We start from the raw sequence: 12586 nt of genomic DNA on the forward strand, positions 1-12586 counted from the left end.
GTTCCTTTATCTTTTGCCCTTGTTGGAACATCTCCCTTAAAGATCACCCATTGTTACATTACAGTTTTCCTGTTAATCTTTAGTTCCATTTTAATCTGATCTAATCTAGATCCCTTCTGATCTCATTTGAAGTTAGCCCCCTTCCAATTTAGAAGTTCTACTTTAGATTATTCCTTGCTCTTCACCATTACTAATCTAAACCTTATGATATCACTCTGCCCATGTGTTCTCCCGCAGACACTTGGATTACTTGGCCCACCTCATTTTCCAGCACCAGATCCAGCAATGCCTCCTTCCTAGTTGAACTGAGCATACTGGGCAAGCAAGTTCTGAACACATTTCAGAAACTCCTCCTCCTCTACCCTTTAGTCTAACATTATCCCAATCAACCCTGCCTCCTGTAAGGACTCCATTCCATTCTCCCAGTTTCTCCGTCTCCAACGCATCTGCTGTGATGATATGTCTTCCTTTATCCTTAACCGAGGATTTCCACCCACTGTGGTTGACAGGGCCCTCTACCGTGTCAGGACAATTTCCTGCACCTCTGCTCTCAACCCTTCCCCTCCCTCCCAGAACTGCGACAGGGTTCCCCTTGTCCTCTCTTTCTACCCAATCAGCGTCCACATCCAAAGGATCATCCTCCGCCACGTCCAGCGTGATGCCACTACCAAACGCATCTTCCCCTCCCCTATCAGCATTCCGACGGGATCGTTCCCTCCGCGACACCCTGGTCCACTCCTCTATTACCCCCGACACCTCGTCCCCTTCCCACGGCACCTTCCCATGCAATCACAGGAGGTGTAATATCTGCCCTTTTACCTCCTATGTCCTTACTATCCAAGGCCCCATACACTCCTTTCAGGTGAAGCAGCGATTTACTTGTATTTCTTTCAATTTAGTATACTGTATTTGATGCTCACAATGAGATCTCCTCTACATTGGGGAGACCAAACGCAGATTGGGTGACCGCTTTGCGGGATACCTCTGCTCAGTCCGAAAACATGACCCCGAGCTTCCTGTCACTTGCCATTTCAACACACTTCCCCCTGCTCTCATGCCCACATCTCTCTCCTGGGATTGCTGCAGTGTTCCAGCGAACATCAACACAAGCTCGAGGAACAGCACCTCATTTACCGATTAGGCACGCTACAGCCTACCAGACTGAACATTGATTTCAATAATTTTAGAGCATGACTGGCCCCCTCCCCCTTTTTTTTTCCGTTTTATTTTAGTTTGTTTCGTCATTACACTTTTTTTTTAACCATGTGTCTGCCCACTTTTTTTTCATGTTTCACTTTTGGCTAGGGCTTTCATTATTCTGTCATTTAACACCCTCTCTGCACTAACGCTTTTATTTCACCACACCATTAACACTGTCTGTCTTTGCCCCAAGACCTCCTTGTCAGTTATTCGCTGTGGCCCTCTGTCCTATCAACACCTTTCCATTTGTTCTCTTTTGCCCCACTCTCTCTTTATTTGCTTAAAGCTTATTACATTTCTAACCTTTGCCAGTTCTGATGAAAGATCAATGACTCTGCTTCTCTCTCCACAGATGCTGCCAGACCTACTGTGTATTTCCAGCATTTTTTGGTTTTATTTCAGATTTCCAGCACCTGCAGTATTTTGTTTTTATTATCCCTATCAACATTGTCCAGCTCAGTGGGATTGCCCTTACTTGGTTCCACTTTTACCTATCCAATATAATCTGAGTACTTCCAGCAACTGCTTCTCTTTCCATCCCTCTGGAATCTGCTAAGGATTTATCCTCCACTTTTCTCTTTTTCCCCCCCCCCACCTCTCCCCTATTTACATACATATTGCCCCTTGGCAACATCATCCAAAGACATGAACTCAGGTTCTAAGTGCAAGCTAGTAATCTCCAGCTCTACCTTTTTACCACCTGCTTTGGCTACTCCACTGCCTGTGTTGTATGGCATCCATTCATGAATGAACTTCAATTGCTTCCAGTTAAAGATTGGGGGAGGTTAAAGGTTTTGTTTTTGTCCCCTGGCAAAAATTCTGTACTATTGCACCAATTTGATCCCTTTCTCCATTTTCTCATGTAGAATCAGACTGCTGAGACACTCGATGTCCGAATCGATCCCAAGCTGAGCTTCTGTCTCCATATCCTCTCCATCCCAAGTTCCACCTCCTAACATCATCCACTTCTGCCTTCGCCCTTGTCTCAGATCATCTGCCAATGGAACAATCATCCATGACATTGTCACCTTGTGACTATTCAAATGTACTGCTGGCCAACCTCCCATTCTAGCCTCAAACTTCAGCTCCTCCAAAAATCTGCCGCCTCTAATCTGTCATGCTGTCAACCATCACTGCTGTTCTCGCTGACCTACGTTGGCTGCTGATCCTCCAACACCTCCAATTAAATTTTTTGTGTTTACATCTCATCACCTTGCCTATCCCTATAACCACTTTAAACCCTACAATAGGATCTCGCCACCACCCCACCACCACCACCCCCTCTCCCCCAATCCCACCATTTTCTGAACTCACTGCTTGTCTGACTCTTGCCTTTTGTGCATCTCCCTTAGATTTCCCCAGCATTGGCAACCATGCCTTCAGCAGTCTAGGTCCCTCACTAAATTAAAACCCACCTCTTCGATCAAGATTTTGGTTACCTTTCCTAATATTTCATTCTCTGATTCTGATTCTGTGTCTATTTTTGCCTGATTACACCTTGGTAAAGCACATTGGAACCTTTTTTATACTTTAGGCACTAAGTAAATTAGGTGAATAAAGTTCTGTTGCTGACCTTGTACAGAAAAATGTATATATAATAGCAGTTGAAACCTGGCATATTTGCTGTAAGTTTAAACTATCTTGTTCATTTCCACTCCCAGGTTACGTTACATTTTGGTTCTACAAATGTTTCCCAAACCAGGCCAGGAGGGGCGAGTACTCCGCCGGCTGCTGTCACAGCGGCATCTTCGGCATTAGGATTCCAATCCACCCAGAAACTGGTAATAATTCGGAACTGTTAACCCATAAGGTATAAATTTGTCTTGGGTAGAAGTGCCAAACAGCCGATATCAAATTGGCAGCCCACTTGGCACTCCACTCAAATTTCTTATTCATGACTTCATTGTAAAATAAACTGCTTATTTACTATTGTCCATTTTGCATTATCACCCATTACTAACTTATACACCTCTATCTCTATCTCATTTATTGAGTGCTGCTAGACTGGCCTAAGGGTTATTGTGTTCCTCTTAAAAGAATATTTTTAAGACCTATATTGGAGGAGACACAGTCTTAAAAATTTGGGGGAAAATAGTAAGTAAACTGAAATTGCATAAAATAAATGCAACAGTTTTTCGGAATCCTTTTTACAGGACCATATAAACCATTTGCGTGCTGAGTTGAGCCCTTGAAGTTGCATTTTATTAGGATTCCGATTAAAATGTCAGCTTGGCTCAGTGGTAGCACTCTCATCTGAGTTCCAGGTTCATTCCAGCAATTTAGCATAAAATATAGGCTGACACTTCAGTGTAGTACGAGGGAGTGCAGCATTGTTGCAGATGCCATTTTTCTGATGAGTTATTAAACTGAGGCACTGTTTTCCTGATCAGATGGATGGAAAGATCCCATGGCACTATTCAAAGTATATCCATTGACGCAGCCAACATTCATAGTTTGCAGCACAGAAGAAGGCCACTTTGTCTGTGCCTGAATTACTCTTAATTTTTAAGTTATATTTCCTCTTTAGTGCTAACAATTTTCTATGGTCAACTCTATCAATTCCTTTCATAACTTTGTAAAGACTTTGGTGTTTATGCTGCACACAAGTCTCCTCCCATTCTGTCTACCTCATCTCCACCATTTAACATATCTCTCTATTCTCTTTGCTCTCATATATTCATTTAGTTTCGTTTGCAAAGCATCAAAGGTATTTGCCTCAAATACTACTTGTGGTAGTGAGTTCCATGTTCTAACCACTCTCCAAATAAAGAAATTTCTCCTTATTTTCCTACTGAATTTATCAGTAACTGTCCTGTATTTATGGCCCCTAGTTTTGGATTCTCCCACAACATTCCAATTCTAGCCTGTCCAAACGGTTCATAATATTAAAGGCCTCTCGGGTCACCTAAGTGTCTCCTCTTAAGAATAAAAAAGCTTCAACCTATTCAATCTTTCTTGATAGCTGTACTCTCTCAGTTCTGGTACAAACCTTATAAATCTTTATTTTGCACTTTCTCCAGTACTGCCTCTAGTACCGAGACCAGAACTGTGCATACTGTTCTATGTAAGGCGTGACCAGGGGCCTAATACAAGTTTAACATAACTTCGCTACTTTTGAATGCTGGGGTGTGATCTATGATTAGGTACGATCCCCACCATTTGATGCAGGATTTTGCTTATATCTGAAAAAAAAATTAGTCATTTGCTTTAATGTCAATTTCAGTGTTGCCACTTATAGCAGCTTAAGTGCTCTGTTTATTTCAGGCAGAAAGGGCTGAGCTTACTCACTGGTTCAGACCTTGCAGCCTTGATCTAAAATATTCTTGCTATGTTGTGAATTTAACAAGTTTTCAGGGTCATGAACAACAAAATGTCTTGAAGTGTTGACTTAGCACCTAGATCAAAAGCATCTACAATGGGCTCGAAAAACAATTTAGCAGCTTGCATGACATAATGACCAGTGAATCAGACTCTCTGCGTTTGAAAGTGTACGCATAAAAATTTCTCATTCCACATGCAGAACAAGCAACAATAACTATATTTCCAGTTTTTTTTGGTACTGCATAAATGTCATTTTACACTAACATTGTCAATAAAACAGATAGAAGATTGTATGCCTTAGGCACAGACAGGTGTAACACTCCACTGTAGACACAAGAAAGGTCCAGGCTTCATTCACAGCCTGAACTCAGTTACCTCCATGTCAGTTACCTCATCATTTGGGGCATCTAGGCTAGGGAGGGGTAGTGGAATCACTAAACCACTAACTAGGAGCTCCTGTTGGCAAGTATATATATATGGACACTGGTGAAGATGGAGCTCAATTATGTTGCTCTTAGGTCAAATAGCCTGCCAATGTTCACCATTCAAGCTCTCATAAAAACAGCATAAAGAAGACCTTTTAGCCCATCATGCATGTGCCGGAAGACAAGTTACGAAAGGGCGTTGAATGCCCCTGACACTGGCCCCAGCAGGAGTTGTGATGTCTGGAAGGATGGAATAAAATTTAGCAATTTTGGAAAAATTACTAGCTTTACCTCACTATTATTTTTGGGATGTTCATATTTTAAATAAAGATGATGTGTAATTGTTTATTTTAATACCATCTTTCTTGATATGTTTAGCCTACCGCTAAGTGTGTGACCTCAGCACAACAAAAAGCTGGGAAAACCATAGTGGCACGTATCACAGGGCGATCTGACCCATCCCCAAAAGGAGCTAAATGTGGATCATGCCAGGGAGTGGCACCACCAATGACTACAGTATGTGTGGAAAGATATCATCCAATCACACAGGTAATTTTAAAAACAAAATGCTGGGTGTAAAGATAACAGCTTCAGATGTAGTGAAATCGACATTTATATCAATGAATACTTCTCCATTAGATTAGATTTGTTCTGTGTGAATGAAGTTCAAGAATGTTATACCTAGGCAAATTGTTGTCACTGCACATTTGAGGCATAGAAAGTGTTTTTTGTATAAATTAACGGTTGGAAGGGTTTATAATACATACAGATTTTATATCTCTGTTTTACCCCTTCCCTTTAAAATCCTCTTATGCTGAGCCAATTGTTTTACTAATATAGAAAACCTGAATAATAGTGGATGAGCTATGTTTTATAGAAGTGTTCACCAGTGCATTCATGTCACACAAAGAAATGAACTGCAGAAAACTTTTGGGTTAGCTCCAAAAAGGTAAATGGTCAAAGCTCTAATGGGGCTTTTGTTTTTGTGTTAAAATCATAGCAGCTTACAGCACGGAAGGAGACCATTCAGCCCATTGTGCCTGTGCTGGCTCTTTGAAAGAGCAGTCATATTTAGTCCTGCACCCCAGGTTTTTGTCCATAACCCTGTAAGTTCCTCATCCTCAGGTACCTGTCCAACTCGCTTTGAAAATTATTTATGGAATCAGCTTTTCATATAGAGCATTCCAGGTCCCAATAACTGAGTTGAGAAAATTTCTCCTCAACTCCCTCTGGATCTTTTTCAGTGATTTTAAATGTTTGACTTCTGGCTATTGACCTGCTTGCCAAAGGGAACGCCCTTTATCTACTGTATCAAAATGCCTCATCAGCTTGAAAACCTCGATTGGGTCACCTCTTAACCTTCTCTGTTCTAAGGAGAGCTATCCTAACTTTTCATAATTCTCCTGATAACTGAAGTCCCTCCTCTGTACCCTTTACATCTTTCTTGAAGTATGGTACCCAGAATCATCCACAAGGGGAGATTGTGGCGTATTGAACTAGTAATCCAGGGACCTGGGCTAATGCCAGCAGCTGGTGGGATTTAAATTCAATTAATTAAAATCTGAAATTGAAAGCTAGTCTCAGTAATGGTGCTATGAAACTATCATCGATTGTCGTAAAAACCCATCTGGTTCACTATGTCCTTTCGAGAAGGAAATCTGCTGTCCTCACTTAGTCTGGCCTACATGTTTCTCCAGACCCAGAGAAATGTGGTTGACTCTTAACTGTCCTCTGAAATGGTCTAGCAAGCCACTCAGATCAAAGGCAATTAGGGATGGGCGACAAATGCTGTCCTTGCCAGCAGAATAAAACAAAGGCCTAACCAGTGATTTGTGACGTTCCAGTGTGATCATTTTGCTTTTATATTCTATGCCTCCTTTTATGAACCCAAGAAACCCATATGCTTTTTAATCACCTTATCAACTTGCCTTACCACCTTTAAGGGTATGAACACCAAGATCCCTCTGCTTCTCTATACTTTTGTCAAATCATGCCATTATATGCTAATATAAATTATTATTGAATTATATAAAGTAATATAGTTTCCATATTATTCCTCCCAAACTGCATTATTTCACACTTCTCTATGTTGGACTCCATTTGCCATACTTCTGCATCCTGAAGTCTGCAGCTATCCTGTTCAAACTCTACTAAGTTGCCAAGTTTCAGTTATCACTTGAAAACTTTATAATGTTGCACCCTATACCTGAGACTAGGTTGTTTATAAAAATTGAAAAGGCTAATGGACCCAAAGCTGACCCTTGAGGAACACCACTGTAAACAACTTCCCAGTCTGAAAAACATTCATTCAGGCCCTTCAGCCCACTGTGTCCATGCTGACCATCAAGCCAAGGCTATCTATTCTAATCCCATTTTCCAGCACTTGGCCCATAGCCTTGTATGCTATGGCGTTTCAAGTGCTCATCTAAATACTTCTTAAATGTTGTGAGGGTTCCTGCCTCTACCACCTCTTCAGGCAGTGTGTTCCAGAGTCCAACCACCCTCTGGGTGAAAACATTTTTCCTCAAATCCCCTCTAAATCTCCTGCCCCTTACCTTAAATCCATGCCCCCTGGTTATTGACCCCTCCATTAAGGGAAAAAGTTTCTTCCTATCTACCCTATCAATGCACCTCATAATTTTGTATACCTCAATCATGTCCCCCCTCAACCTTCTCTGCTCTAAGGAAAACAACCCTAGCCTATCCAGTCTCTCTTCATAGCTGAAAAGCTGCAACCCAGACAACATCATGGTGAATCTCCTCCGCACCCTCTCCAGTGCAGTTACATCCTTCCTGTAGTGTGGCGACCAGAACTGTACACAGTACTCCAGCTGCGGCCTAACTAGCGTTTTATACAGCTCCATCATAACCTCCCTGGCTCTTGCCTTTATTAGCCGAGGCATAGAATACAAGTATCCCATATGCCTTCCTAACCACCTTATCTACCTGTGCTGCTGCCTTCAATGATCTATGGACAAGTACACCAATGTCCCTTTGACTCTCTGTACTTCCTAGGGTCCTACCATCCATTGTATATTCCCTTGCCTTGATAGTCCTCCCAAAATACATCACCTCACACTTCTCAGGATTAAATTCCATTTGCTACTGCTCTGTCCATCTTACCAGCCCATCTATATCACCCTGTAATCTAAGGCTTTCCTCCTCACTATTTACGACGCCACCGCCATCCCGCCTCTGTGCCAATTTCGTATCCATTTCGTATGCCACTTTCCCTTAATTCCATGGGCTTCCCTTCTGATCAAGCCTCCTGTGGGGCACTTTGCCAAATGCTCCCAAAAGCTTATACATACATCTACTGTACTACCTCGATCAACTTTCTTTCTTTAAAGAATTCAATCAGCTTAATTAGGCAAGTTTGCCTTTAACAAATCCTTGCTGGCTTTATTTGATTAACCCATACCTTTCCAAATTAAAATTTATTTTGACCCTGATGGTGGTTTCTAGTAACTTCCCTACTGCCAATGTTGACTAGCCTATAGTGTCATGATTTATCTTACTCCCCTTGAATAGTGGAATAGCATTAGCACTATTCCTGTATCCAATGTGGATTGAAAGATTGTGACCAGTGCTTTTCTACTTTTGCTTTTTAGCAACCGAGGATGCATTCCATCTGGGCCAGATGAGTACTAACTTTCATTAATGCTCATCTTTTTAGTATGTTCTCTATTATTCTGTTCATAACTTTCCTTTCCTCTTAGTCTAACCTTCACATCATCCACTTCCTTTATAAGGACTGATGCAGAGTGTTCATTTATTACTTTAGCCATGTCTTCTGCCTCAACATCATGATTTCCCTTTGGGTCCTTAATAGACCTAACTTCGTCCCTAGCTAACTTCTTACACTTGATATCACAGAATGGTTGCAGAACAGGAGGAGGCCATTCGGCCCCATGTCTTTCCAAGAGCAGTTTGGCTAGTTCCACTCCCCTGCCTTTTCCCTGTAGTCCTGCAAGTATTAAGAGTCACTGGTCACAATCTTTCAGTTTACATTGGATTTAGGAGTAAGTATTAATGTTCTACCACTATTCAAGGGGAGAAAAATGCTCTTCAGATAATTATCCAATTCCCTTTTGCAAGCCATGATTGAATCTGCCTCCACCACACACTCAGGCAGTGCATTCCAGATCCTAACCACTCATTGTGTGAAAAAGTCTTTCCTCATGTCGCCTCTGGTTCTTTTGCCATTCACTTTAAGTTAGTGTCTTCTAGTTCTCAACCCTTACACAAATGGGAACAGTTTCTCCCTATCTATTCTGTCCAAACCCTTCATGATTTTGAGCACCTCTATCAAATCTGCTCTGAAACTCCTCTTCTCTAAGGAGAGCAGCCCCAGCTTCACCAATCTATCCATGTAACTGAAGTCTCTCATCCTGGAAACGCAGGTGGATAAGGTAGTCAAGAAGGCATACGACATGCTTGCCTTCATCGGTCAGGGCATTGAGTTTTTAAAAACTGGCAAGTCCTGCTGCAGCTGTACAGAATGTTAATTAGGCCACACTTGGAATATTGCGTACAGTTCTGGTCGCCACACTACCAGAAGGATGTGGAGGCTTTGGAGAGGGTACAGAAGAGGTTTACCAGGATGTTGCCTGGTCTGGAGGGTATTAGCCTTAAGGAGAGGTTGGATAAACTCAGATTGTTTTCACTGGAATGACTGAGGTGGAAGGGCGACCTGATAAAGGTTTACAAAGTTATGAGTGGCATGGACAGAGTGGATAGTCAGAAGCTTTTTCCCAGGGTGGAAGAGTCAGTTACTAGGGGACATAGGTTTAAGGTGCGAGGGGCAAAGTTTAGAGGGGATGTGCGAGGCAAGTTCTTTACACAGAGGGTGGTGAGTGCCTAGAACTTGCTGCCGGGGGAGGTGGTGGAAGCAGGTACGATAGCAACATTTAAGAGGCATCTTGACACATACATGAATAGGATGGGAATAAAGGGATACAGACCCCAGAAGTGCAGAACGTTTTAGTTTAGACAGGCATCATGATCGGCGCAGGCTTGGAGGGCCGAATGGCCTGTTCCTGTTCCTGTGCTGTACTGTTCTTTGTTCGTTCTCCTAAATCTTTCCTCCACCCACCCTAATGCCTTCACATCCTTCCTAAAGCGTGGTATCCAGAATTGGACACAGTACTCAGTTGAGGCCAAACCAGTGTTTTGTAAAAGTTCACCATAACCTCCACGATTTTGTACTCTATACCTCTGTTTATACTGCTTTCTCAACCTGCCCTGCCACCTTCAGAGATCTGTACAGGCCCAGACACGTTGCACCTCAATAGGACTGAGACCAATATCCTTGTGGGCAGTTTTGCTCGTGCTGTCGTGGCGTGTTTAAACTGGCTAGGCATGGGAATGAGAAGTTGAGCATACATTCAGAAGGCGGAGCTGGAAATGAAAGGTAGAAAATTAGCAAGGGTTTGGAAAGCAGAGCAAAGGTTGAAAAATAAACAACAGTCCAGTTGTCCTTAATGGTACATACCTAAATGCAAGGAATATAGTACATAAAGCAGATGAGCTAAAGACACAGGTTGGCACTATTTTGTTACACCTTTGAAATTTGTCAATAAATTTGCTTATCTATCTCCTCACTGAAGCTCTAGTTGTTTAAAAAAAAACTCCCAGCAATGTAACAGCTCCCCTCTGTTCCTTAACTCAAACCAAACCGATTCAGTCCTGAATCTGTCTAGCATATCCTTTTTATTCAGAACAGTAACATCGTTAATCGATACTGCCTTCCCTTCTCCATCATTCCTGAATAATTAGGGAATTAAGTACTCATTCCTGGCTGCCTTTGAGCCATGTATCTGTTAATGCAACCATGTCATAATCCCATGTGGCAACTTGTGCTTGCAGCTTTCCAACCTTAGACTATGAATATTGATGTACATATAATTGAATACCTCCTTTGTCACTTTTACTATTTTCCTCAATCTGGTTGCTGCAATTTTTGGAATATTTCCAGTTTTTCTGTTGTATACATCTGTCTTCTTGCTCTCTTTCCACTGAGCTCATAGCTGCTCCTTTCTGCTATTTTTGGTTCTCCTCTACCTGCCATATTAGTTTCATGCAAGTAAAGGATGATGGGAGCTGAATTACTTCACCTTCACCCCGCCCTCACCCCCATTTTTGATGTTCATTGTCTAAGTTAGTCACTCCTGGGTCAAGCGTAACAGAGGGAGAAATCAAGTGCTGTTCTTGAACATCTGCCCCAAGAATATGCTTTGACACTAACCTCAGAGCAACACACTGCTACTGTACTAGTATGAGCTTGTTTCCCACACCAGCAATCATTGTTGCCTCTCTGGATTAACAATTTGTGCCAAATAATAGGCTCATTCTTTGGTTTTGATTAATTAAGGAAAGCCAGCCCTGATTTGCTAAAGGCGAATCGTGTTTAACTAATTTGAGTTTTTTGATGAGGTAACAGAGGGGGTTGATGAGTGTAATGCGGCTGATGTGGTGTATGTGGACTTCCAAAATGCTTTTGATAAAGAGCCAAGCAATCGTCTTGTCAGAAAAGTGGAAGCCCATGGAATAAAAGGGACAGTGGCAGCATGGGATACAAAGTTGGCTGATTGACAGGAAACAGTGTATTGGTGAATGATTGGTTGTTTTTTTGGACTGGAGCAAGGTATATAGTGGGGTGTACTAGGAGCACTGCTTTTCTTGATTATATGGTAATGACCTAGACTTGGGTGGACCAGGCACAATTTAAAAATTTTCAGATGATATAAAACTTGGAGGTATTGTGAACTGTGAGGAGGATAGTGATAGGCTTCAAGAGAACATAGACAGGCTGGTGAAATGGGTGGACACGTGGCAGACGAAATTTAATGTAGAGAAGAGTGAAGTGATACATTTTATTAGGAAGAACGGAGGCAATAAAAACTAAAAGGAGTGCACAAACCGAGAATGGGTCCAGGGATGAGGGATTTCAGTTGAGGATGGACTGGAGAAGAGAAGGTTGAAAGGAGATTTGGTAGAGGTTTTCAAAATCAAAAGGAGTCTAGATAGAGTAGTTAGAGAAACTGTTCCCATTGGGAAAGCGTCAAGAACCAAAGGACACAGACTTAAGGTGATTGGCAAAAGAACCAACGGCGACATCAGAAAACTTTTTTTATGCAGCAAGTGGTTAGGATTTAGAGTGCAGTGCCTGGGAGTGTGGTGGAACACAACACAAGAAATAGGAGCAGGAGTAGACCGTATGGCCCATTGAGCCTGCTGCGCCATTCAATACGGTCATGGCTGATCTTGGGCTTCAACTCCACTTTCCCGCCTGCTCGCCATATTCCTTGATTCCCGGAGACCAAATATCTGCCTCTCCCAGCCTTGTATGTACTCAACAATGAGCATCCACAACCCTCTGGGGTACAGAATTCCAAAGATTCACAACCCTTAGGGCTGTATTTTACCAGCCCCCTGATGTTGGGGTTTTCTTTTTATTCATTCATGGGATGTGGGTGTCACTGGCCAGGCCAGCATTCATTACCGATCCCTAATTGCCCTTGAGAAGGTGGTGGTGAGCTGCCTTCTTGAACTGCTGCAGTCCATTTGGGGTAGGTATACCCACAGTGCTGTTAGGAAGGGAGTTCCAGGATTTTGACCCAGCGACAGTGAAGGAGCAG

General features: G+C 42.3%; 1 protein-coding gene across 2 annotated transcripts in view; it reads left to right on the forward strand.

The window, feature by feature from the left end:
- The window catches only part of poc5 (POC5 centriolar protein homolog (Chlamydomonas)), a 149379-nt gene that overhangs the window by 123353 nt on the left and 13440 nt on the right, over window positions 1-12586 (forward strand). For both annotated transcript variants that reach the window (XM_068029504.1, XM_068029503.1), the window contains 2 exons: window positions 2862-2981; window positions 5325-5495. In XM_068029504.1, coding sequence (XP_067885605.1) covers window positions 2862-2981; window positions 5325-5495 — 291 coding nt within the window. The remainder of the gene's footprint in view (window positions 1-2861; window positions 2982-5324; window positions 5496-12586) is intronic.

Source organism: Heterodontus francisci, chromosome 4, assembly GCF_036365525.1.
Source record: "Heterodontus francisci isolate sHetFra1 chromosome 4, sHetFra1.hap1, whole genome shotgun sequence".
NCBI classification, from domain to species: Eukaryota; Metazoa; Chordata; class Chondrichthyes; order Heterodontiformes; family Heterodontidae; genus Heterodontus; species Heterodontus francisci.